Source organism: Phialemonium atrogriseum (genome assembly GCF_030411735.1).
Source record: "Phialemonium atrogriseum strain 8032-3 unplaced genomic scaffold QBC33scaffold_16, whole genome shotgun sequence".
In the NCBI taxonomy this organism is placed as follows: domain Eukaryota; kingdom Fungi; phylum Ascomycota; class Sordariomycetes; order Cephalothecales; family Cephalothecaceae; genus Phialemonium; species Phialemonium atrogriseum.
In genome coordinates, this window is record NW_026848153.1 from 342,190 (window position 1) to 365,301 (window position 23,112).

The 23,112-nt window shown below is 55.9% G+C and overlaps 10 protein-coding genes across 10 annotated transcripts; 3 read left to right on the forward strand and 7 right to left on the reverse strand.

The window, feature by feature from the left end:
• Positions 1-1,296: 1,296 nt before the first annotated feature.
• Positions 1,297-2,225, reverse strand: QBC33DRAFT_542089 (AIG2-like family-domain-containing protein). Its single transcript, XM_060428226.1, has 2 exons — positions 2,040-2,225; positions 1,297-1,902 (listed from the first exon to the last, which is right to left on the reverse strand). Exons 1-2 carry the CDS (start codon positions 2,115-2,117, stop codon positions 1,471-1,473), a joined length of 510 nt encoding a protein of 169 aa, XP_060282394.1. The 5' UTR covers positions 2,118-2,225; the 3' UTR covers positions 1,297-1,470.
• Positions 2,226-2,309: 84 nt separating this feature from the next.
• Positions 2,310-6,830, reverse strand: QBC33DRAFT_542093 (uncharacterized protein). The gene is made up of 4 exons (XM_060428227.1): positions 6,365-6,830; positions 5,953-6,307; positions 4,378-5,900; positions 2,310-4,328 (listed from the first exon to the last, which is right to left on the reverse strand). The coding sequence occupies exons 1-4, from the start codon at positions 6,519-6,521 to the stop codon at positions 2,542-2,544; spliced, it is 3,822 nt and encodes a 1,273-aa protein (XP_060282395.1). The 5' UTR covers positions 6,522-6,830; the 3' UTR covers positions 2,310-2,541.
• Positions 6,831-6,896: 66 nt separating this feature from the next.
• Positions 6,897-7,774, reverse strand: QBC33DRAFT_542095 (uncharacterized protein). Its single transcript, XM_060428228.1, has one exon. It carries the CDS (start codon positions 7,681-7,683, stop codon positions 7,084-7,086), a length of 600 nt encoding a protein of 199 aa, XP_060282396.1. The 5' UTR covers positions 7,684-7,774; the 3' UTR covers positions 6,897-7,083.
• Positions 7,775-7,819: 45 nt separating this feature from the next.
• QBC33DRAFT_112096 (RWD repeat domain-containing protein) lies at positions 7,820-9,105 on the forward strand. The gene is made up of 3 exons (XM_060421924.1): positions 7,820-7,843; positions 7,903-8,011; positions 8,102-9,105. Exon 3 carries the CDS (start codon positions 8,104-8,106, stop codon positions 8,944-8,946), a length of 843 nt encoding a protein of 280 aa, XP_060282397.1. The 5' UTR covers positions 7,820-7,843; positions 7,903-8,011; positions 8,102-8,103; the 3' UTR covers positions 8,947-9,105.
• On the reverse strand, positions 9,106-11,121 carry QBC33DRAFT_589186 (uncharacterized protein). Its single transcript, XM_060431573.1, has 2 exons — positions 10,788-11,121; positions 9,106-10,538 (listed from the first exon to the last, which is right to left on the reverse strand). The coding sequence occupies exons 1-2, from the start codon at positions 10,809-10,811 to the stop codon at positions 9,309-9,311; spliced, it is 1,254 nt and encodes a 417-aa protein (XP_060282398.1). The 5' UTR covers positions 10,812-11,121; the 3' UTR covers positions 9,106-9,308.
• Positions 11,122-12,904: 1,783 nt separating this feature from the next.
• QBC33DRAFT_111635 (methyltransferase-like protein 25) lies at positions 12,905-15,200 on the reverse strand. Its single transcript, XM_060421922.1, has one exon. The coding sequence runs from the start codon at positions 14,833-14,835 to the stop codon at positions 13,024-13,026; it is 1,812 nt and encodes a 603-aa protein (XP_060282399.1). The 5' UTR covers positions 14,836-15,200; the 3' UTR covers positions 12,905-13,023.
• On the reverse strand, positions 14,901-16,227 carry QBC33DRAFT_542108 (formyl transferase). Its single transcript, XM_060428229.1, has 4 exons — positions 15,978-16,227; positions 15,677-15,925; positions 15,342-15,627; positions 14,901-15,286 (listed from the first exon to the last, which is right to left on the reverse strand). The coding sequence occupies exons 1-3, from the start codon at positions 16,195-16,197 to the stop codon at positions 15,371-15,373; spliced, it is 726 nt and encodes a 241-aa protein (XP_060282400.1). The 5' UTR covers positions 16,198-16,227; the 3' UTR covers positions 14,901-15,286; positions 15,342-15,370.
• A 289-nt stretch (positions 16,228-16,516) lies between these two features.
• Positions 16,517-17,018, forward strand: QBC33DRAFT_560093 (uncharacterized protein; the record flags this gene model as incomplete). The annotated part of the gene is made up of 3 exons (XM_060430028.1): positions 16,517-16,519; positions 16,577-16,621; positions 16,707-17,018. The coding sequence occupies 3 exons, from the start codon at positions 16,517-16,519 to the stop codon at positions 17,016-17,018; spliced, it is 360 nt and encodes a 119-aa protein (XP_060282401.1).
• Positions 17,019-17,116: 98 nt separating this feature from the next.
• On the reverse strand, positions 17,117-18,996 carry QBC33DRAFT_542113 (membrane dipeptidase-domain-containing protein). Its single transcript, XM_060428230.1, has 3 exons — positions 18,645-18,996; positions 18,363-18,575; positions 17,117-18,308 (listed from the first exon to the last, which is right to left on the reverse strand). Exons 1-3 carry the CDS (start codon positions 18,868-18,870, stop codon positions 17,389-17,391), a joined length of 1,359 nt encoding a protein of 452 aa, XP_060282402.1. The 5' UTR covers positions 18,871-18,996; the 3' UTR covers positions 17,117-17,388.
• Positions 18,997-19,688: 692 nt separating this feature from the next.
• QBC33DRAFT_111668 (uncharacterized protein) lies at positions 19,689-22,702 on the forward strand. The gene is made up of 4 exons (XM_060421923.1): positions 19,689-19,831; positions 19,891-20,072; positions 20,130-21,576; positions 21,644-22,702. Exons 1-4 carry the CDS (start codon positions 19,786-19,788, stop codon positions 22,543-22,545), a joined length of 2,577 nt encoding a protein of 858 aa, XP_060282403.1. The 5' UTR covers positions 19,689-19,785; the 3' UTR covers positions 22,546-22,702.
• Positions 22,703-23,112: the final 410 nt, after the last annotated feature.

Consider the following 23,112-nt stretch of genomic DNA (forward strand, 5'->3'; position numbering starts at 1 on the left):
CGGAAAGCCTGGGGTTGGAAGACTCTTAGAAAACCAACTGGCTGAGTCGCGTCAGATGGTGATGATGAAAAGTGCTTCAGAGTTTGGCGAAATGGTGGTGTTGACTCCACAACTAGTGCAGGGTCAGAAAACTAGCTGGCAAGTTGGGACGAGTCAAGTGGCGCCACTCGCCTTACAGCTGTCACACAGGTGTGAGTGGCGTTGACAAGCATCTTTTTCTCTTCTTTTGCCCCCAGCTGGGATAGCCGAGTGGATCGTCTATTGAGCTAGTGAAACGAGCCTAACAAGGGGACTTGTTTCATCTGACGTGCCTGCACCAGTCATCTCCATTTTGCCAGCAATGTTACCTCTGGGCATTTACCAATGGAGAAGACGCCAGTGTGCTAGTGGACTAAGATTTTTTGAAGCGATTCAGGAACAACCAGAGCCAGCGGATTTAGATCGCCTGGGCGCGAAACCAAGAGCCGATTGCAGAAATGACTCGTGTTGTGCTGTCTATTGGTTTGCGTATTGACGCTCTTCCATCATTGGTCTTCCGGATTATCGTTAGACCCAATGTTTCCTCGCCAGCTGTTGTTTCCTGCGGCCGGTTCTGCGACCGGCTGATCTAGAAGTGACGTCGGATGCTGGCATGGCTGATTCTGGTTGATTTGGGCCGACTCTCACGCTCAGCCGTTTGAAGCATGAGTGCTCCTTCTGGGTTGGATTGGCTCGCAATGGAGAACCCTTTCAGGGTTGCTGTACGTCGTAACCGAGCGGCGGTAAAGGTACTGCCCCATGCCATGCAACCACAGTTTTCCGCATTTTGAAAGCCAAGCATGAAGTTCGCATAGGTAATCTTTATTTTTGGCCGAGCTTTGGTAATGAAGGGGCCGAGGGGTCGTGGCGCAGTGCCGTTTCTATCATGATCTACATTCATGATCTTCAACCGGGATCGGTCCTTTGCGGCCGCCGGCAACAATACGGGGAGATGGGAGAAAGCTGGGTCGCACGTGCAACTTAACCATTATTGGCATGGGTTGGGTACAGCCTCAGAGGGCACCGAGGTTTGCTGTCATTGTCACGATCAGAATCGGCAAGAGCGGGTGGTCAATACGTTTTGCTGCCTTATGTATCCCTACATTACATTCACAGGTTCCCCTGCATTCTAGGTTATTTCTTTCTCTCTCTCTTTCCTTCCTCTTCTTTCGGGAAGAGGCCGCCAGGCTCCCCCTGTCGAGGCAAGCACTCCACGTAGCATGGGTCGTGGGAGGAGGACACTGAGAGAATGAAGTGTCAAGACACGTTGCACCGCTTCCCTGGTCTAATATCTAGTGTAGGATTAGGTAGATATCTACTCCGCAGTTAATTCTACTCCAAGTTGTGTCGGTGGTTCTCCTTGACGCCAAGCTGCCGGTTAATTTGCATGGCTTCTGAGTTTCCACTTGGACATCGTTGTCGCAAGTACACCGAGATGTTCGTCCCGAAGTCCTAATCTCTAACCCCCCGGGTCCAGAGTCCCAATCTCTCCCGGCGGAACTCCTCAAAGTCCCATTCCCTGTCCACGAGCTCGTTCTCGCGAATGAAGACGTAGACCTCGGCCTCCCTCTCCTCGCCCTCGACGTTGCCTTCCCCCTTGGCGTTGCCGACCTTGGCCAGCAGCCTCACCTTAACCTTGCGCCGTACGTACTCGCTGCCCTCGAAGGTGTCTAGCTTCTGCATGTTCGCGTCTGTCAAGCCTGTAGCATACGTCCCAAACACCTGGTGGTTCGCATCCTCGATAACCCCTGGGTAGTCGGCCCACCGGACTCGGCGGCGGCAGTACCCGTGCAGGACGGCGGGGTGGAAGCTGTGAAGCTCCGCGATAGACGGGTGCACATCCTTGTCGCCATAGCAGACGGAGTAAAACACCTCTGGGGCCATCTACCATAGTCGCAGATCCAATTAATACCATTTTAAATTAACGGGGCCTCGAAAACCGGGTCGGTCCTTGTCTTACCAGAGTGCCTAGACTGCATGTTAGTATCATGGATCGCATAGATTCGTATTTAGCCGGGGACAAGAGGGGGCCGTCGCGTACCATAAAAGAAGGCGCTGTGCCTGTTATCATCGCCCTCTCTTGACATTCTGTCTTGCATTCTAACTCCGTTGCTAATTAGGTAGGATTGCTTATTTTAACCGACGTGGTGGTCTAGTTGACGGAGGGGAGTTTGCGAGTTTGATGTGAGTTGGGCATGTCAGATAAGAACTTACATTTTAGCTTTGTAACCACTCCCAAGGCACCCATTCATTCATGGCCACAGACTTCGGCTGTTTCCACGCAATTTATTGGCAAGTTCTAGCACGCTGTATACAGGCAGACGAGGGTTGCTGGAAAGTCTGACACTGAATCCGAAAGGTTATTTGTCCCATTTGGCTTGTTCCGGATGGCCGAGGTCAAGACACACAGCAGAGGTTCACGTTGAGCACATTGTCACTGCTTATACACAGCCTAGGCGAATACACGAATGATAAATATTGAAATAAATCGATACCCAGTTAATTCATAAGCAACCCGCGAGTTCACCGTTTCCCAAGCGCAAAATGTCTCCTGGGGTGGCCGAAACGTCTGAACCATTTCCTCAAGCTGAACGGCTCCTTGCTTGATAGCTTGGTCTCCCAGTCTAAGGGCACGACAAAAGGATGCGCCTCTATACCCACATGATTCTTCCCGTCGACGCCGACATATTTTCCAAAACCGTAGGTCGAGACGACGGGCCTCCGACGCCCAGCATTTATCCTTCTCTCTCCTGGTTCGACATATTCCCTCACGGCTGTGCTGGCCGCCACGTAGGCCAAGATGGAGCCAATGGTTGCCGGCAGCCGTGGGAGGAACGGCTTCCTTTCCTGGATGTACAGCATCGTCGCCACGATGATGTTCAGACAGAGGATGATGATGGTGATGACGAAGGCCGTCTGATCCATGAAGATCCTCGTCTCGAGGACCGTCCTCGTCCCCGTTATCTCCACCGGTGCTGTCGCGGTCTTGAACAGGGTCGGGTCTCGGCCCAGCAAGTTGCTGAAGAAGCGCTGGTATAGGTCCTGGACTGCCACGATGATCGATGCCGGGTCGGGAACGGCCTCGTCGGGATCGACCAGTCTCGAAGTATTCATGGCAACTTTCAGCAGATAGTTCACCCAGTCCCTCGTCAGTGTGTCGTTGTGCCATGACGCGTCGGCCCGGCTAAGGGAAGTCGAGTCGCTCGCGATCGATGCGCCTTGTCCAATGATATTGACCCCGTCGGCAAGAAGATCTTGCGTCTGATCCCAGTCAAGGCTGCTGATGTTGTCGAAATCCCCGACTCTGGCGGACTCCAAAACGTAGCCAGACGAGTCCACGACGACGTCAAAGACCGCGGTCTGAAAGACGGGAACACACTGGAGGTGAACGGCGCTCAAACTGGCATTCCTGTCGGTCGGATCGACCCTCCACCAGCTCAGGAGCAGTTTCCGCTTGCACATGTCCCAGTCCTCGGTAACCTCCGATCGGCTCTTGTCTTTGTTAAGCACCTGCAGAGGAACTAGAGGAGTGACAAGCTCCAGGGCCAAATATCCAGGAGCGGCACCGAGACTGATGTTAAGTGCCGGGGTCCCCTTGATCCCTTTGAATGTGGAGCAGTGGGCAATCGACCCATTCTCGGTCGCGTATCGCACGACAAGATCCTGGAGGCCATCGTCTTGGAGGGTATAGTTAACGTAGGGGTTTGAATCAGGAGATGTGGAAAGACGTGAGCAGTTGAACTCGACGCCAAAGCCCCTCGTCTGTGCTCGATAGGTCGAAGAGCTATTGTCGTCCTTCTGAGCGAGTTCAGCGAACGGCAAATAGCCGAACTTCGGATCCGTCCACGCCGGGAGTCGTGTTCCCAAAGAGAGGTTGGCCTTTGTGACATAGAAGTGATCCTGAGGAATGTGAGGAGTGTCGATGAATATTGAGCGTCCCCAAACCGGCAGTTGTGTTTGTCGAAGCGCCGTGGGATAACCTGCCGCTATCGGTAGCTCGTTAAAAATGGCACCGAGAGCCACAGCAAAGATATTCGCTAGCAAAGACAGAGCGCATAGACTGGCTAACATCAGGTGGCCTGATTTCAGTGCATTCCAGAGGGTGAACTGTGGAGGGAGAGATGTGTACGGGGTTTCCAGAGTCTTTTCGGCCGACTTGTTCCCCTTGCGCAAGTCATGGAATGGCTGCAAGATGCAACGGAGGCGGTTCAGCAGAACCAAGAACGGTTCTACCAAAGTAGCAAACACAGTAGGGACGTAGTTTTCGAGCAGTTGCAGGACCTCAAAATTCTCGGTTGGTCGCGGAAGACCTAAAATCAGTCAGCTTGGCTTCTCATGGGAGGCCCGGATAAGACGAACCGCCAAGAAGCTGCTCTTTTCTCTTCAGATAGAGGAGCACCACCATGCCAGCCACAAGGGACCCAACAAACACCACCCCGCTTAAAGGTTGCAATGCTGTGTGGCGTGTTGGATGGCAAGCCTCGTCTTTGACGGTATCCCGATTAGGATCGTCGCTTGTCACAGACGTCGATAACTCGATCCGCAAGCTGCTCCCTCGGAGTGTGTCGTGACGTACGAGACCGTAACGATATTCGTGGGCACTTTTGCGTAAGGTGGTTTCGTCATAACGGTCCTTGGAGGCATAATCCTTCAAAAGTGAGTCGCTCTCCCTGAATATTCCCAACAAAGAACCGATACCTGTCGGGTCCTTGATGAGATTGCTTCGTGCCTGAGAGCTCGAGACGAGGACGACACCGACGAGTACACCGACGAGAATGTGGAGAATCTCCAAAGTTAGAGCGATGGGCCTGCTCACCACGATGCCATAAAGGGTATATTGGATTGTGCCGGACCTCTCTGATGCCAGGTGTTCAGCCGCGTTGAGCATTGCCGGGATGGCGGTAGAGAAGAGCTTCTTGTGTGCGTTGGAGAAGACCTCATGCAGAGCTGCAGAGCTCTGAAGATCTGCCAATGAATAGTTCATGTCCCCGACTGCAAAGCCCACCATGTTAGTGACTGGCCAAATGATATTTGTCTTGAACAAGGCCGCGTATTGGTCGGGCACTCTGTCTCTGGGATAATCACGACGGAACTCCTTCGGCGAGACCCCGGTGCCAAGAAGATATTCGAAAGCAGTTGCGTTGAATTCCGTCTCCTCTAGACGTTCAAGTCGATCCACGGGGACAACGGAGCTTTCGATCGGTCGCTGGTCTCGGGCAGAAATGGTGACTGACACATTTTGTTTCCAGTAATGAGGTTCACAGAAAAGACCCGTCACAGCTTCAACATTCGAGTCCTTGGGCCGTCGTCCCCACACAGCCAGAAACTGGTGCGATGCTTCTTGACTGCAGTCAGGACCCTGCAAAAACCAGTCAAGGTGTGCCTCCATATGATAACCGACGTAAATAACCGAGTAGCCCACGCTGCTGTTCATATCAGCCCGAGAACTGGAGAATAGACTGATATTAGCTTTGCAGCCTTGGCCATTGTCGAACTCGAAGGTATTCTGGAGCTCTGTCTTGTCCACGATCGCTGGCCAACACTCAAGTTCGGTGCTCAGAGCCGTAGCTGTTGTCGTCCAGGTCTCATCAGGTAGGGATGATTCTCTCTTTTTCACTGGCCTCAGTGGCAGAAAAACATGCTGGGAAGTCGTGAACTTGGGAAGTGGCTGCCCAAGCCACGTAGTCGCATAGGCGTCGTTGAGAATTGAGGCGTCCATAGCGTCCAGTTGCTGGCTGAGATTCGCCAGTTGCGCACTCTCTCCCATGAGCTCATGTTCCTTCAAAATAACCGGCTGAATTCCAAAAACAGCGCTCTGAAGAGGTGTAATGGCCCAAAAAATGACCATCATGATCGTTCCAGCAAGGAATACTAACCAGTGCCTACGACACCAAGTCAGTCTCGTCATCTCCGACAAGAATGAGCAAACTATACTTTCTCTTGCCAGCTCTATAAGGAATGAAAGCCAGAAACTCGAAGGGGTAATCAAGGAACAGCGTGGATTCGGCCGGAGCGCCGGCCGGACGGGATAGATCGAGCCATGGCTGCATTCTCCGGATATCGAGGTCGATCCATGTCCACCATAAGCTGTAGACGACGGCAACAATTGTCGGCGCGTATCGGCTGTAGAATATCACGGCTGGTGATTCATCCGGATCTGGGGAGAGTGAGAGGCCACCTTCCCTTTTACTTTTCTGGGCCAAAAGCTCGATGATTGCGGCCAAAAAGAGCGAGACAAGAATGAACGGAACCAGGACTGGTGCCCGCATTGTGTAGGGTCTCCATCCTGCTACTTATTTTCAGCCTTACTCGCCAGCCAAAAGAATATCGAAAGAAAAAGACTTACCTGTTGTAGTCTGTGGACCCTCTCGATCGAAAGAGAGGGTCGGATTCGAATAGGTTATCTTCTTTTCGGCTAGGTCCGTGGAAGCGTCACCACTCCAAGGTTCAGGATGCTGAACATCTTGGCGTTTGGAGGGGTCCGGACTGAACCGGAAGACCATTGGAACTAGATCCAGCCCAGCATCAAGCCTGGCTTCCCTGGACTAGAGAGGCAATACATGTGAAAAGAAGAGGGTGGGAGTTGGCAGACCAAGACTGGGCCGACCCTCAGATATAAGAAGCAAAGGAGTCCAGGAAGGAGAGCAATCCTGCCCAGAGGAGAGCATGCAGGTCCAAGATTGAGACCTGCATGGTGGTGCCATAGCCGCGGGGCCTTGCTTAAGCGCCAATGACTTGTCATACTTTCTCAAAATACACTTCTCCAGCTGTTTCATGGTTTCATCCTCTGTCCTAGCCTGGACACTACAAATGACAAAATTCGATGAAGACTTCTTCATTTAAAAATAACCGCTCAACTGGAGATCGGCTCTGTTAAATATGTAGTCATCAGATCAAGTTACCTAGCTCTTCTGGTCTAGCCAAGTTCTTCAGAATCCATCTGATTGTGCCGGATAGCAGCACATGGAAATGTATGAAACTGCGACAAGCCATGAGATGAGTGGAGATAGGCCAATTATAGCGAGCCCATGCTGGCGGCAATTGAGGTCTCCCGAGTGGCTGGTCTCAATCGGCCCATAACGCGATCGTTTGGACACCGATCGCCTGAGAGCCAATCGAATGCGCCTTTGAGGCAAAAGAGACGCAGGTGCCAGTGCATAGCCCCAGGAGACTGATTGAAATGCAGGGCTCCAGATGTCTAGAAGTCCACCTGGAACCCCCGATCAGGTGCCAGTGATTGCACGACGTCGTGCTCGCCGCGTTCCATGCCGCCGCCTGGCCGGCATTCTCCTTCTTCCTCTCCAGACCGAGGACGTGATCGACGATGTGGGCCCCCGGGTGTGCCACTCGAACACTTGTTGGAGGAGGAGGTTGGAGGAGGAGGAAGAGGAGAGATCGGGCCCACGGCCCGGGGGCGGTGCACGGGAATGCGTTTTCCCGCCTTGGCGGCGGCGAGGTCGTGGTTGTATGCAGGCCTTCGCCTCCTAGGGGTAACATATACTCCTGGCGGGGCTTAGGATTCCATGTTAGTCGCCTTCGCGCGTGGCCGCGGCCTGTTTTCCCCTCGCTCGCAATGCAAGTCGTGACGACAGAGCTCTCCATCAACTCCGACGTTACTGCACAATGCCGAAACCGAGCAGCTGCACATATCGTCACGTGACTCATCCACCCGGGGTCAAGCTTGGGTGTGGTAACTCGCGGGAAACACCAGAGTTTAAAAGGTGTTCTTTCAGCGTGCTCTGCATGCCTTATGTCCCGGGTATTGAATGTGGCACTTCAGTTTGCCGTCATCTTACTTGGTAAATCGCGGTGTTGGCATTCATAAGTGAGCCTATGAAGTTGTTCAGAACTAACTGGGCTCAATGAACTGAACAACCCGTTTAGAATTGGCACGATATATCGTGAGTAGGCAATTTGGCCTTGAGAGTAACTCCCGGCGGGCGAGGCTTGTGTGAGTTGTGAGGGCCCACTTTGTCGTCTTGGCTCTAGGCAGGTAGGTAGATTTCGAATTTCTTTCGGAATTCCCAGAGTCTCAAGAGACCCCGCAGAAACCACCTTATTATCCCTACTCAGCACATCTTAGCAATGTCGGAGGAATTGAACGACGAGGTCGAGGCGATCAATTCGATCTACGGGGACGGCTGCCTCGTCAGGTCGGACCAAGACCCGAACATCTACATCCTCAGTCTTCCCGACGAGACGTCGTCTCTCCAGCTGCAGTTCCCGGCGATGTACCCGGATGCGCCGCCCGCCGTGCTAGGGACTCACAGCTCCGGCGAACACGGGAGGCGCGGCGTCGCAGCCCGCGATCTCGGCCTCTTCCGCGACGCCGTCGCAGCCGTCTACCAGCCCGGCCAAGTCTGTCTGTTCGACGCGGTCGAGAAGCTTAAGGAGCTTCTGGAGGAGGAGTCGGGCTTCGACGCAGGTCTTCAGCAAGCGGGAAATGTAGAAGAGGAGAATGGAGATGAGGTCGATGATGTGCCCTCGCCCCCCACGCTCTCGATCCAGGAACCTCCCTGGGTACTCTCAGACCCCGTCGTTGAATTGAGGTCCACCTTCATTGCCCGCTGCGCCGCCGTCTCCTCTCCCGACGAAGCCGCCCTCTTCGTCCAGCATCTCCTGACCTCCGATAAGAGGGTGCGCTCCGCCACTCACAACATCACCGCCTGGCGCATCAGGGGGCCCAACGGCACGTCCTTCCAGGATTGTGACGACGACGGCGAGACCGCGGCAGGGGGGAGGCTGCTCCACCTGATGCAGCTAATGGAACTCTGGGACACCATGGTCGTCGTCACTCGTTGGTACGGCGGGCAGAAACTCGGCCCCCGCCGGTTTGCTCTAATCAATACCGCTGCCCGAGACGCCTTTGTGAAGGCCGGACTGGTGACGGAACCCGCCACGAAGAAGAAAGGCCATGGCAAGAGTTGATTCGACTGGGGCTTTGTTCCAAGATTCATCACTCAATATGGTATCTGCCTCGCCGCAGAAGTACCGGGTCCCTCATCCACTCGAGAAAGCTCCATTGCTCGCCTCTGGCTGGTTGGGTATCTAGTATCAAAAAACATCTGGCCGCCATTGTCAAACGCCAATTCGACCAACGACTCTGATTTTTGTCCAGATGATGCCCAGAACTTTTGGCAGACCTCTGCAAATCAAGACTCCTGAAACCACTTTTCCAGACCGTTCGTCACTGTTGGGAATTCACAACCTCGGATAACTCATTCTTCCTTCCCAAGCACAACAAGACTATCGTCCCCCTTTAGCTCCCCGCAAATGCACAAGGAACCCACTCACTCCTTCGACAACAACGGCCCAAGTATCTCCAGCGCCCGGGCCGACCGCTCCGAGGACAGTATGACAGCGCCAGCGCGCGCGGTGGATAGGTACGACAGCTGGACGCCGCCGTCGCGGCCCTGCATCTCCTCGACCAGCTTCCCCGCCACGCCGGACACTATCCCCGTGGCCTCGAACGACAGGTTGACGAGGTCCAGGAACACGGGCACCAGCTCGCCGTCCGTGTCGCCGACGAGCGAGTCGCCGAAGAAGGCCCCCAGCAGCGACCGGTCCAGCAGCAGCGACGGCGGGTCCCCCTGCGCGAGCGTCACCGACAGGAACCGCGGCCGCGACGCCAGCGCCGACACCAGCCCCGCGTACAGGCGCGTGTCCACCCGGTCCACCCAGCTCCGCGGCCGCCCGCCCCCCGGGGTATCGCCCGCCGTCTGGCTCCGCCTGATCGACGGCCGCGTCTGTTGCTGCCGCTGCTGCTGGTGGTGGTGGAGGAGGAGGTTTTCGTACTCGGCTGCGGCCGCGGCCGCGGACTTCTCCCTCCCCGAGCACTGGACCAGGCGCAGGCCGGGCTCGACGCGCGGGACCACGTTGCGCCGCTTGAGCAGCTCAAAGGTCCCGTCCTGCAGCTCGCCGGCCTCGGACGGCGGCGGGGACGGTGGCGCATGCCCGCCGCCGCCGCCGGGGGTCCGGCTCGGGGTGATGCTCCTGGTGCGGTGGATGAGGCCGCCGGCCGGCGACCTGAGCGAGGAGTGGTCCTCCGAGAGCTCGAAGCCACGGTCGACCAGGGCCTGGTCGACGACGTCCCTGTCCTTGGCGGGTACGAGGATGAAGTCGCAGTAGTAGGTGGTGATGAAGAAGATGGGGATGCCGGCGAGGGCGAGGGGCAGGGTCAGGTCGACGACGCGCGAACCGGCGTCCATGCCGGCGCTGGTGACGGAGAAGACGGTGTACGAGTCCTCGGATATCGTCACGGTGCCGGCGGCGGCGCCCGGGAGCCGCGAGATGGCGGGCTCGAACACCGACTTGGCCCAGGAGCTGTGGCAGACCACGGAGCACTCGACGGGGGTGACGCTGATGTTCAGGAAGCCGTGCTGGCTGTCGTCGACCGTGACGCTGCTCTCTAGTTCGGGCTCGGGAAGGCCCTGGCTAGCAGGGAGGAGGATCTGCAGTATCGGCTGGAGGAGGAGGGGGTAGAGGTTGAGTGGGATGTGGATGAGAGAGTAAGTCCCGTCCTATAACTCCCAGTCAGCAAGTGCCTTGTGTCAAGGAGGCCCGCATCTGCGGCCCACAGAAACGGCCACCGGCCACCGGCCTTCTCCACGGCCAAGTTAGGGGCGGGAGTGAGGGCCGGAGTGGGTCCCGTCGTCGGTGGCTCAGGTAGTCAAGCGGGTTCCCGAGATGGGCCGGGGCGGGAGCAATGGGGGACGAAGCTGTCCAAAAGGGGCTGGGGGCAACTTGAACAAGGCGGGCTTTTTACTCACCAGGAATGATATTTGGGCATTCATGATGGCCTCAGATTCTCCTGGAAAAGCACAGTCGCCCAAAGTAGCCTGCAAGCCAGCATTTCCTGCCTGTGCTGAATACCTATGTTCTGAATAGATCTATTGTGGGGACTGGGCAAAGCTTTTTGTTTTCTGTTCCTGCAGCAGGTATTTGCAGTTCAATGGTCTTTGCCTGGGTGGGGGCAGGGAGCTTGTTAGGGGAGGCAATGAAGTTTTAAGAAGAGGCAGGTCAGAAAGCAGTAACCTGGAAAGTCCTGCCACAAGGTGGACAGGGAGAAGGTGACCAGAAAGTTCTCTTGCGTGGTGCAGAATATGGATGGTGCAGAATCGAGAAGACGATTACTAGCTGACACACACACCCACTCACACAGCTGGCTCACGAGTAGAGTTGCGGCATGACCAATACCAGAGATGACCAGGTAGTTTACACTGGACCCGATGGCTCAAAACAGGGAAACCCTATGTCGAGGCGTCTGATGTCCAATGCTCTGCGGAGTCCGTCCCTTCTCCAGGTGTTTGTTTAAGCTGCAAGGCAACACACCCTCGGCAACCCGAAACGAGGTGGTGGCCAAGACTAGCAGTCAGGTAGGGGAGTCCTTGTGATTCTCAAGTTTGGAGACGGGCTATCCAGGTACTCTGTGTGCGCATGTATGTGTGGGCGTGGGTGTGGGTGTGGGTGTGGGTGTCTGCGAGGTGGAGGTATACGTATGTACAGCAGAGACCTGGGATAGGTGGGAAGCACAACAGGATATATAATAATGGCGTCTTATTACTCTACTGTGGTATCTACCAGTGGAGTATTCAGCGTCTCCCCTCCCACCCATCTGCAAGATAGAATGCCGTCAAGGGGATGCCCCGCTAGAGATCTTTAGGTCTTGCCTGCAGCTTTCATGCATGTGGTATGGTGGAGCAAGGATCGTGGGGGTTTCTTACTATAGGTTATTGTTGCTTTGGCTACAGTTGAAGAAAGGCCATTGAAATGCTCGATGACGATCCCTCTTTCCCCGATGCGGCTTCTCCGGTTCCTTTTGCAGGCTTTAGGAGATATATCCAGCGTCTCTATCCCGAGTCGCATGACCTTCATGTCCACCCCCCAAAGGTGGGAAAGCGATTTCTAATTCCCTCATCCAGACACTTGCAGCTCCGTCACCCGAGGTTTGACGAAGAGGCGTCACTTAAAAAGGGCTGGATTGCTCTATCACCGTTGACCCCACACATACCTAGTTGACTAGGTAGATAGATACCTACCTAGGGATGTATGTACCTGCAACCACCACCCAACAACCACAGGGCTGGCACCACCATGGGTATTGTCCAACAAGATGACTCCGAGGTGGCAAGTGGACCGGGGGCTACTCAGTACGTACCGGTCCAAGGTGCTACCCATCACATCTCTGATTTGATCTCTCCTTGATTGAGGTGGCTGAACTAAAACTGGGCTGCGCGAGTTGTCGGCTGAGAGAGCAGGCCCTCGGGCCGATCTGGATTGCTTCGAGGACAGCATAGAAGCCGGGTTTCTCTGACCAGCTGACATTACAATGGTATTAATGTCTGGTCCTTATCTTGCAATCGGTCTCACGTAAACGTGGATTATGCATATTAGAACTGCTCATTGGGCTGTTAGGAGGTAAGTTCCACTGCCGCGGCGCTATCCTTATCGGAGCTCCAGCTGCTAAATTAGATCCGGAGATGCGCTAGATCAACGTAGCGCGGCAACACATCTACCCCACACGCCGCTTCATGCATGACATCAAGGCTTGTCTTTCGGAGGGGGGAGGGGGGAGGTGAAAGTCCTTTTGTCGCCTTGCTGAATTCCAAAGGCTGGATAGCTAGAGCCGGCGATACCCTATCCCTGCGGCAGGGGAAGCCTGGTGTCACCCAAATCCTGGTATTTCGAAGGGTGCCCCCCCAAGCTTGGGCCCGAGTTATGGTACCCCCACGGGCTCGATATTCGATGCTCGGTGCGACGTGGGCCATCCAACCTAATCCTACTTCCCCCCATGGCCCTCCCTATGCACCAGGTCTCCGGCTGTTCTCGGCAGGCAAAGCACCTCTGAGGAGCAGTCCTCGGCCCCGACGAGGTTAGGCACCAAGTCTCTGTGCAAGTGTCTATGAAGGTGTCTGTGAAGGTGGGAGAAAGTTGCCTATTGGGTCTCTAAAATGAAGAAGACGCATGACATCCACCCCAGTTCCCCATCCTGCGCCTGCCACCACCCTACTTCTTGATCCCCACGACGACCAAGTTCCGTGGGCTCTCCTTGTAGTCGAACACTGCCTCGACCCATGCGTCCGCGACCGTGTCCTGGTGCTCCCGGAGGAATGCCCAGCGGTCCGTGACGACGAGCGACTCAACAACACAGGCGCTGAAGGCCATCAGGCTCCAGACGGCGCTGAGCTCCCTCTTTCGCGACTGGAATCGCTCCTCGTACCCGTCTATCTCGGCGTCCGACATGTCGCCCATCTTCCGTGCCACGACGGTGCTGTACTGGCCGTAGTCGGTGTTGGTCGTCAGCTTCGCGATGGCGCCGCGGACGTACGCCCCGAGGGAGCCGTAGCACGACTTGCGCAGCGACCCGATGATGACTGGGTTGGTGCTCGAGTTGAACGGGCTGTCGTCCTCTCCCGTGGCTGGCGGTGACGGGGCCGACGACGAGCCGTTCTCCCCCACGCCGCCGTGGTAGACCCTGGAGATGACCCCCTTGTCCAGGAAGATCTTCTGCAGCACCGCGCGGTAGAAGTGCCGCGCGAAGAACTCGTCGCTGTCCCTTTCCCCCCAGTTCAGCGGTGCCTGGCAAGCCATCATCCGAGCCGTGATGTTCAGCCTTATCCCATGGCCGCCGTACGACGAGAACCGCTCACTCATGGGGAAGCCTTGCGGGTCGCGGCGTTCCGACTCGCGCACCACCCGGCCGTTGACGGCTTGCAGGCTGGGCCGGTTGACGGCCGTCTTGTACGCGGGCGGGCCCAGCTTCTCGGTCATGAGGTTGTAGCAGCAGCCGACGATGGCCACCGCCCGGATGCACGGGTTCAGGATTAGCGAGCGGATGCCGTAGTGGGAGAGGTTGCCGCACGAGTGGATGGACATGGCCATGATGCGGAGGTCTCTCTCCTCACCGCCGGCGCCGCCACCGGGCTCTCGTAGTTGGGCCACCACGTCCTTCAGATCCGCGTTCTCTAGCTGGCCGATCACGTAGCGGATGGAGCCCTTGCCTTCTTCGGGCGTATACGTGAGCTGCAGCTCCTTGGTGGGTCTCAGGTCCGTGGCCGTGATCTCTTCGGGGGTAAAGTTGAGGGCTTCGGCAGCCTTCTTCAACGCCTCCCCATCTTTTTTCCGGGCGGGATCTAGGCTCTCTAGAGCCCGCATGTAGAGCTTCTTGTTCCGCATCACCTTCTCCTTTTCCGCCACCCCGGTTAACACATCTAGACGTCTTGCGCCGTCGATGTTTGACTCCCTGCCTTCGACAGCTACTATATGCCTATTGTAGGGATCGCCGGCCAGGGCTCGCCCGAGGTAATTCTGGCCGCTCCCAAAGTCTACGAAATGGGTCAGCTCCTTGCCGGTCCTCTGCGCGAACCCGTCCGCGAGCGAGTCGACGTAGCCCGCGAAGTTGGCGACTTCGTGGATCTTCTTCAGCTTCATCCCCATAGCGACACGTTGTGGGAGGGCGGACAGCTTGTATTTCCTCGGCGAGAAAGTCCTCCGCAGGGAGAGCCTCCGTATGTCCTTGACATATTGGATGAGAGACTCTGGCGGCCTTCCGGGACCGGAGGGGAGTGATTCCAAGTCATCTCGCATGAGCACGTCCAACAGGACCATGGGCTCGCACTGTAACAGGTATTCTTGCCATTCTTGCGGCAGAGCCGTGTAGAACAGGCCTGGTTCGTTGGTGAAGAAATCTAGAATATGGACTCCACCACATAGCAACTGAAAGATGTCCGAATTGCTCGCAAACCGAAGAATTTCTTCGACGTATTCTTCCGCCGAGGAAAACTCATCACTGATAGGGAGAGGTTTTTCTGGCCTCATCTCGGAAATAGAGAGTGACAACAGCCTCCTTTTTGGACAGATGTGGAAATTTTGAGGCCAAGACGAGTACAATTTACCATGCTGCAGCAAGGGGGTCGCACTAACGGTGGTGCCGGTGCCTGAGGTGTAGGTGTAGGCCTAGCCACGTGATTATGCGGCTGTCGACCTCTCGCCCTTATCAGTGCTATCGTCAAGGTCAGGGCGAATTCTAAAGGCCCTTCCCATCCTGCGATCCAGACGATGTGATCACGCAACAATGTTTGTGACGCAATGATCGCGTGGCCGACGTATCTATCGAACGGCATTGGGGGGGGCTTATAGCTTGTGTACACCTCAGTTAGACATATACACTTTGGCCTCTTTGGTGCTGCCCAAGGATAAGGGCCCCAAAAACCAGAAACCCGTATTACACAACCACCACCCCACAGACAACATCTCAGACCATATTCTCCTATAAGGGGCATGTTAATTTCATAACGAAGGTTGTTGCAGTAACATATACCTACAGCTCAAGGATTTTGGGGCGTCTCGGGGCTTACGCTCCCCTGCCCTCCACTATCTCCTGCACCACCTTCGCCGTTGCCTTCACGATCAGCTCGTGCTCATGGACATGCATCCTCTCCTTGAACTCTTCCAGCTCCTCTCCCTTCCACTCAACCTCTTTAACCACGATAGGAGCACCCCTATCCACCTCATCAATTACGTAGTGGGCCATAATACCCGTGCGTGTTAGTCGCCCAGCCTTAAACTCTTCGAAAGCTCGCTCAATCGCCATAGCTCCATCGAACTCCCCTGTGCAAATTGTGAGTAGCCAGACCCAGTATGATCTTTTAGAACTTACGCGGTAGTGCCGGATGGATGTTGATTATCCGCACCCCTGCCCTTTCGATAGGTTCTAGGAAGGCAACTGAGAAGACATGCATCCAACCAGCGAGAATAATCAACTCAGGCCTTTCCTTATCTGTTGATAGAATCCTCGCGGCCAATGCAGCATCATATCTTTGACGGCCCTCAGCTACTTTCTGTTCGTCTGTTTCTCCCTTCCCCAAGAACCCGTTACTAATTAGATTGAAGTAATCCCAAGGAATGCCTGGTCGTGAATTAGTTGCATGCTGTTTACACGCCCATGGGAGAGCTCCTACCTGCTTCATCTGCTCGAACAGTTGCGTGTGCATTTCTCCGGTTTGTGATGAGAGATATGATGCGGCTATTTCGAAGCTGACCCGTAGATATAGCATCTATGAGAGCCTGGAAGTTCGAGCCAAAGCCAGAGGCCATGACCAGGATCCGACATGGCGACTCTTCCCCAGTCATTCTGGAGAATGTGGCGATGGGATGAGATGGAGATCGGACAGTATGCATAAGTCACGGCTTCAGGTGTATCAGTTTCCCTCTAAAGTTTTTACACCTCCAGGAGGTGTCACGTGATGGGTGATGGGTGGATATAAGTTGTATGGTTTGGGGTGTCACTATAAAAGCGCTATTCATACCCCATCGTTGACCAATCATAGTCGGGACCGACTGGCCGGCTTGGCGAGAATCTCGGACGCACTTCTCGATCTCGGGACTTCCAACATTGTCGACGGCCGAACAATCGCTCCCCGGAGATTGTTGCTACAGCGGGTCTGCCAACCTAGATATGATCTGTACCGCAAGGTAACTGGAATACGAATCAGCGAACATGGTTAGTTCATAACCCGCCCCTCCTAATCGTAGCTCACCAAGGCTAACTCCAATCCAGGTTTTCATTCTGGGAGTCAACTTCCACGAGCAGAAGCTTGTCAAGGTAAGTGCCCCCTCCCCCTCCCCCCGGAACCCGCCCGCCGCCCTCTCCTCTCCAGCCCTCCCCTAACACTGCAATTCCCTTCCAGAAAGCGCTCGAGTCCTTCTACGCGATCGGCCCGCAGATATCGACGCGGGTGCTGGCCAAGCACTGCGTGCACCCGCGGACCAAGATGGGCGGGCTGCCGCAGCGGACGATCACGGCGCTGACAGCCGAGCTGTCGGCGATGACGATCGAGAACGACGCGCGGAAGATCGTCCAGGACAACATCAAGCGGCTGAGGGACATCGGCACGTACCGGGGCAGGAGGCACGCCATGGGCCTGCCAGTGCGCGGACAGCGGACGAGGAACCAGATCGAGAACGCGAGGAAACTTAACCAGGTTGAGCGCAAGGGTTGATGTTGATCCAGGGTGGGATTTGAGCTTTGTGGGTGGAGAGTCCCGGTTTCTGGAGTAGATTCTGGAGCTGGGAGGGTATGCTACGATGGGGCAGAACGTGGTAGACCCATTCGTTTTGGTTTTGGCTGGGATGGTGGCTGATGCACCTGGAGCTACATTTGTCTAGCTTGATGCCACATCCGCCATGGAGGCATGACGGATCGGCTCGGTATGTAAATGTGAATGTACAAAACTTGAACGACATATATAGCGTGTCGATATTACATATATCCTTCGACAGACTGCAGCAGGGAGTCTGGTTCTCGCAGACGCACTGCAGTTAATGGAAATACGTGGCCCACTTTGAGGACCCTCGAGAACATCAAGCACTTCACAGATCGGGCAGGTCATCCTCGAGCACTGGCTCGTTCTCCTTTTGCAGCTTGGCAGCAACGGCATCAACATCCTTCCACACGCGGAGGATGTTCCCCCCAACCACCTTGGCGGCGTCCTCGTCGCTAACGCCACGTCTCAACAACTCGGCGACCAGGTCGGGATACTTAGACACGTCCTCCAGCCCCTCGGGCGTCGACGCAATGCCGTCAAAGTCGCTCCCAAAGCCGACATGGTCAAAGCCAACGAGGTTGCCGATGTAGAGGATGTGGTCCACGACGTGGGACAGGGTCGAGTTCGGCGGGTAGAAATCCGGCAGGCCGTTATCGCGGCCGGGGGGCGCGTCGACGCACGACACAAAGTCCGGTGCGAAGTTGACCATGACCAGCGAGCCGCGCCCCTTCACCAGCTCGAGCACGCGGTCCGGCACGTTGCGCGGGTGCGGGCAAACGGCGTGCGCGGAGCTGTGGCTGAAGATGACGGGGGCCCTGCTCCCGCGCCAGCCGGCCCGGCCGGCACCCAGCACGTCCAGCATCGTGTCGACGCTCGTGTGCGAGAGGTCGACGATCATGCCGATGCGGTTCATCTCGTTGACCAGCCTGCGGCCCTCGGGACTCACCCCTCCCCACTGGGCCGGGGCCTTGCGCAGCGGCGCCTCCCAGAGGGCGGCGTCGGCGTACCTGTTCCCGCAGTTGTGCGTCAGCGTGGCGTAGCGGACCCCGAGATCGTAGAACCGGCGGAGGTTGGCGGCCGAGTTGCCGATCTGGTGGAGACCCTCGATGCCGAGCGGGGATATCAGCTGTCCCTTCCTGAAGGCCTCCAGGGCGGAGCTGCTGTCCACACTGGGGGAGAAGTCGTTGGGATAAGCTTCCTTCAGCCTAGACATGAGATCGATCTGTTGGAGGGTCGCCTGGACCGCTGGTACAAATCAGCGCCAATTCTCCCTTTGAGAGAAGTGGGAGAATGACTGACATGATGCATAGGCCTCGTCAGAGTAATCCGTCCCGTTCTCTGGGCATGGCCAAAATACGCTCCAGAAGGCTCCGCCGTTCATTCCGGATCTCAGTCTCGGCAGGTCGACATGGCCATTCAGCCCGCCATCTTTAAAGGGCTTCGCGAAGCTCTCGTTGTAGATGTGGTTTTTGTAGACATATCTCACCAGGATAGCCAGATCGTTGTGGCCATCTACACATACAGAGGGTCAGAAGCTACACCTTGGGCGAAGATGTCCGAGTTGGAAATAGTTGGAAATACCAATCAGTGGGGTTTCTGTGAGTATCTTCTTTACACGCTGCTCGATACTCCTCGGCTCTGGTCGGAAACAGTTCCCAATGCCATGAAGCGACGTCTTCGTCAAAACGCAGAGCAAGAGGGCCGACAGAAGCAGCAGAGCTACCGTCTTCTTCACCAAGGTTGCTCGGCAATTGGGCGGCGCACTCGCTGTCCCCGTTGGAATCAAGGCTCCTCCAGTAGACTTCATGGTCCCCTGGAGCTAGACAGAGCCAGAGAACTGCTCTGGTCTGGTCTGATATTACGTAGGTAGATGAATAGGTAGCTCTCAGTCTCCGAGACAGGATGAATTGGTTGAGGAATCGAAGATAGCAGATGACCAATCATATGGATGATTCGCAACTCAGAGAGCAGGTGAAATATACCTAGGTACCTACTGTACATACCTAACCTGGCTCTCCACTAGCGGCTGGGCTGGCTCTCAAGGAACATGGAAACAGGCCATCACAGTTGATACAAAATGTATGAAAACCGGGAAATAATGACTGGGTGATCAGGCATGCCTATTGCAAGATATGTCCGGAGTAATCAGTATTCATCAACCATTATATGTGTGTGTACCTTGTTAACTAATTAGCACGCCCCTACAGTTCACATTCGATAGGTGACCTCCTCAGCCCCGTTGTTGGTCCATCAGCGGTCGGGACCCGGGGCTGAGCCTCGCCATCCAATGAGAAATGGCCCGCCCTTGCGTCAGGGTGCACCGCCGTTTTGGATATCTTTCCATTCTAGCCATGAGCCTTTCAAGTTCCATGGTTTGCAGCTCTGGTATCTGCAATTGTCCCGGGTTCATCTTCTCACGACTTTCGCTACCTTTTATATTCTCTACTCTTTTTGCCGGCTTGAAAGCGTCAACTGCCCCCTGCCTTGCCACCTAGCAGATCCTAAAGTCGGCCGCCTAGCCAGCTGATATTACTCCCTGAAAGTGGCTTGCGCTTCAGCCAAGCTGTCAGCTTGCTTCGCCCAGCCCGCGTCCATAGACCCTTGCGAATGCCTTCTTCAACCACGCACATTTCTCTCTAGCAATTGTTCAGAACAGCCTCTCGGACAAGCAAGATAGAGTGTCTGCCGGCCTGGCCGCTAGTCGACCTGCTTTGTTTTCAAGATGCCAGGTTTCGCAGAGTCTTTCTGGTCCCAGGACTATGCTGCAGGTAGGTCAAGCTCGTTTGGTAGGATTTGCAAGCTCGTCCAGGCACTGACAAAGGCCTAGGACTTGGGGTCCTGTTTGGCAAGCTCCAACAGGGCGTAATCGAAAACCGCCAGATCTTGACCATTGCCCGGTTGCGCGCCGAAGCAGAAGAGACCTACGGCCTACGCTTGTCCGAGATCGCGCCGACAGTTGACAAGGTGCAAGGTGGCTTCTCCGGTGACGATGGCGCCAGCGTGCGAAAGGTGGGTTGAGGTACCGGTCGATATACCAACCGCAGAGTTGCTGACTGAGCTTGGCAGGCATACGATGGCGTCCGGACCGAGATGGAGGATGCGGCCAGGAACCACAAGAAGATCGCGCAGAACATTCGGGATCTGGTCGTGAACCCTTTCTCGCGATGGTCCGACGCACACGAGTCTCGAATCCAGGATTCCCAGGACGAATTACAATCAAGAATCAAGGAGCACGATAGGCAGGCGGAAGTGGTCACGAAGCTGAGGAGCAACTATTTCAACAAGTGCCGCCTGGTGGAGGACCTGGAAGAAGAGAATAAGCTTGCTTTCCAAGACCCAGAGACGAGCCCGAAATCGAAGCACCCCGTGGCCCCGATCCCTGAGATCAAGGTCCAGGAAGAAGCGGAGGATGACGACGAGCCCTACGAAATCGGCGACGAGACATATACGCGGGACCAAGTGAAGAAAATCGTCGCCCATATGCTAAATAATATCAAGATCGGGGAGACCAAGGTTCCCATCCTCGGAGTCTACCTGAACACCTCGTCGGGGTCTGATATTGTCGAGTACCTGCAACGCCACATGGGCACGACGAGTATAAGCTACTCGGAGAGGATTGGCCAGGATCTCATCTCCAACGGTCTCCTTCGCTTGATCGGCAATGTCGGCAATTCCTTCGTCAACAGCTCCAAGATGTTTTACCAATGGCGGCCCAAGGCTTTCGAGATGTCCGGCATTCCTGAGAAGAAGGCGCCACTCTCGAGAACCTTCTCCCTCCCGGCGACTGGAGCGGACGGCAGCGATTCTCCAGTTGTCGGGACTGTCAGCGAGTACTTGTCCAACTGGAACGTTCTCAACACCTCCCGCCCCAACGAGACTCCACCGGAGCGGCTGCGCCGTGAAGCTAAAGAGTCGGATGACAGGTACAAGGCAGCGGTACGGAAACTAGACCAGATGCGGTGCGAGCTCGAGGAAGCCATCTACGCCCACCTCAGATTCCTCGAACGATGCGAGCTCGACCGCCTCAAGGCTATCAAGACAGTTATCCTGGATTTCTCGGGAGCCATTAGTAATGTAATTCCCAGCCTCCAGGCCGCCGTCGACAACATGATGCTGTACCAGGAGACGGTACAGCCCCTCGGAGATTTGCGCTATCTTCTGGAGAATTATCGCACGGGCAGTTTCACCCCGAAGGTAGTGGTCTACGAAAACTACTATAACAAGGTCGACGATCAATCGTTCGGGGTTGACCTCGAGGCCCGAGCACGCGCGGATAAGAAGCGTGTGCCGGTCATCATCACCAGCCTCCTGACCTATCTTGACCACCACTATCCGGATCTGGAGGGCGACGAGGCCCGCCGGGGGGTGTGGCTCCACGATGTCTCACTTGCCCAGGTTCACAAGCTCAGGGCCAGGGTCAACGATGGCAGGGCGCCGTCGATGGAGGTGTTTGCTGAATTCGATATACCCACCGTTGCGAATTTGTTAAAACTGTATCTCCTCGAGCTTCCCGGTAAGACTTACCCCCATACCTACTTACTGCCCTGCAGCTTGCGCTTGTTACTGACATCGAGCCGAAGATTCTCTCGTCTCATCCCACGTCTACGAAATCATCCGTACAATCTACTCGACGCCAGCGGCCGATACCACCGAGGCGGCACGGGTCTCGGTCCTCCAGCAGACTCTATCCCAGTTGCGACTGACTAACATCGCGACGTTGGATGCGTGCATGAACCACTTCACGCGCCTTATCGACCTCACCTCCGCCGACGAGGACTACGTTACCAAGCTAGCCACCTCCCTTGCACCCTGCGTTCTCCGTCCCCGCACTGAGACCTCGCTCACTCTGGAAGAGAAGCACGCTTACCGCCTCATTCGGGACCTCTTCGCCCACAAGGACGCCATCTTCAGTGAACTAAAGCGCATGTCGACGCTAAGCCACTCGGTATCCGTAACGGCCGCCCCGCACCGACCACGCGCAATCTCCACCGACGAGAGCAACCGCAAGGCGCACATGGAGGAGCGCAACCGCGCGCTCCTCGAGAAGGCCTCCGGCAGCCGCTCCCGCGCCACATCCCCCGCCCCCAGTCCCCGCGGGACCGGCCACCGCAGGGAGCGGAGCATCGGCGGGCCCGAGACGCGTTTCCCCATCCAGACGGTCAGCAGCCCCGGGGCGGCGGATCGGAGCCACAGGCAGAGCCTGGGCCCCATCCTGCCGAAGCGCACCAGCCTCGAGGTCCCCGGCGACGGCGACGGCCTCCCGTCCCAGTCCCACGACGGCAGCGGCCTCAGCAGCGGCGGCGGCGATGTGGCGGCCGTGAGGGCCGACTCGGAGAACCTGGTCGAGAAGCGGAACAGCCTGGGCCGCAGTGGTGCGCGCTTCGTCGGCGGGAGGCGCGTCACCCTCACCGCACCATCGGCTGGACAGGAGAATCCTGGTAGTCACGGTGTCACGCTCGTGGATCCGCCGATGGATGACTGAGCCGAGCAAGGGCGTCGGTTTGGAGACACGGTATTATCGTTGTGGGCTCGGGAAGAGGGATGATGTACATTTGGGAGAGTTGGAAGGGGGATGGAGGGATTTTTGGTTAGAGACGACGTGAGACATGGCAACCTCTCAGGGGCTTTGGTATGGCGACTTTCATCTAAACCAGGTCCGCAAGGGGATTTTCGAAACATTGCATGGCAATGGGGTCAATTGACCAAGACTTTTTTTCTTTTTTCTTTTGTTGCGTGTCACACTTTAAGGGGGAAATAGCACAAGGTTGATTTTGACGACGACGTAGGGACGCTCGAATGATGGCGATGGGTGACGATTGCAGGACGAGTTCGAATATGCGTCTCGACTCTTGCAAGCTACATAGTGTAACGATTATTATCCGTGTTTCTTCGGTTTCCTCGGTTTCTTCGGTATCTACCGCATGGCATGGCAGCATTACCAAGGTAGTTGGATGATCCAGTCATCTCTGCCTTCCAAGGCTTGGATCTATCCGAGAACCGACCTGATTCCAAGCGCAATCAAGTAGCCCCAATCCACTTGCAGCAGCCA

Excerpts from the sequence above, each read along its gene's own strand:
- QBC33DRAFT_542089 (XM_060428226.1), bottom strand. The coding sequence starts at position 2,117 with ATGCAAGACAGAATGTCAAGAGAGGGCGATGATAACAGGCACAGCGCC. Across the intron at positions 1,903-2,039 it reads GTACGCGACGGCCCCCTCTT|ATGGCCCCAGAGGTGTTTTA; the intron begins GTCCCCGGCTAA and ends CGACTATGGTAG.
- QBC33DRAFT_542093 (XM_060428227.1), bottom strand. The coding sequence starts at position 6,521 with ATGGTCTTCCGGTTCAGTCCGGACCCCTCCAAACGCCAAGATGTTCAG. Across the intron at positions 5,901-5,952 it reads TATAGAGCTGGCAAGAGAAA|GCACTGGTTAGTATTCCTTG; the intron begins GTATAGTTTGCT and ends TTGGTGTCGTAG. Across the intron at positions 4,329-4,377 it reads AAAAGAGCAGCTTCTTGGCG|GTCTTCCGCGACCAACCGAG; the intron begins GTTCGTCTTATC and ends GACTGATTTTAG.
- QBC33DRAFT_542095 (XM_060428228.1), bottom strand. The coding sequence starts at position 7,683 with ATGAGTCACGTGACGATATGTGCAGCTGCTCGGTTTCGGCATTGTGCA.
- QBC33DRAFT_112096 (XM_060421924.1), top strand. The coding sequence starts at position 8,104 with ATGTCGGAGGAATTGAACGACGAGGTCGAGGCGATCAATTCGATCTAC.
- QBC33DRAFT_589186 (XM_060431573.1), bottom strand. The coding sequence starts at position 10,811 with ATGAATGCCCAAATATCATTCCTG. Across the intron at positions 10,539-10,787 it reads ATGCCCAAATATCATTCCTG|GACGGGACTTACTCTCTCAT; the intron begins GTGAGTAAAAAG and ends TGGGAGTTATAG.
- QBC33DRAFT_111635 (XM_060421922.1), bottom strand. The coding sequence starts at position 14,835 with ATGAGGCCAGAAAAACCTCTCCCTATCAGTGATGAGTTTTCCTCGGCG.
- QBC33DRAFT_542108 (XM_060428229.1), bottom strand. The coding sequence starts at position 16,197 with ATGCATACTGTCCGATCTCCATCTCATCCCATCGCCACATTCTCCAGA. Across the intron at positions 15,926-15,977 it reads TGTTCGAGCAGATGAAGCAG|GCATTCCTTGGGATTACTTC; the intron begins GTAGGAGCTCTC and ends ATTCACGACCAG. Across the intron at positions 15,628-15,676 it reads CATCCATCCGGCACTACCGC|GGGAGTTCGATGGAGCTATG; the intron begins GTAAGTTCTAAA and ends CAATTTGCACAG.
- QBC33DRAFT_542113 (XM_060428230.1), bottom strand. The coding sequence starts at position 18,870 with ATGAAGTCTACTGGAGGAGCCTTGATTCCAACGGGGACAGCGAGTGCG. Across the intron at positions 18,576-18,644 it reads CACAGAAACCCCACTGATTG|ATGGCCACAACGATCTGGCT; the intron begins GTATTTCCAACT and ends CTGTATGTGTAG. Across the intron at positions 18,309-18,362 it reads TGACGAGGCCTATGCATCAT|CGGTCCAGGCGACCCTCCAA; the intron begins GTCAGTCATTCT and ends GATTTGTACCAG.
- QBC33DRAFT_111668 (XM_060421923.1), top strand. The coding sequence starts at position 19,786 with ATGCCAGGTTTCGCAGAGTCTTTCTGGTCCCAGGACTATGCTGCAG. Across the intron at positions 20,073-20,129 it reads ATGGCGCCAGCGTGCGAAAG|GCATACGATGGCGTCCGGAC; the intron begins GTGGGTTGAGGT and ends TGAGCTTGGCAG. Across the intron at positions 21,577-21,643 it reads GTATCTCCTCGAGCTTCCCG|ATTCTCTCGTCTCATCCCAC; the intron begins GTAAGACTTACC and ends ATCGAGCCGAAG.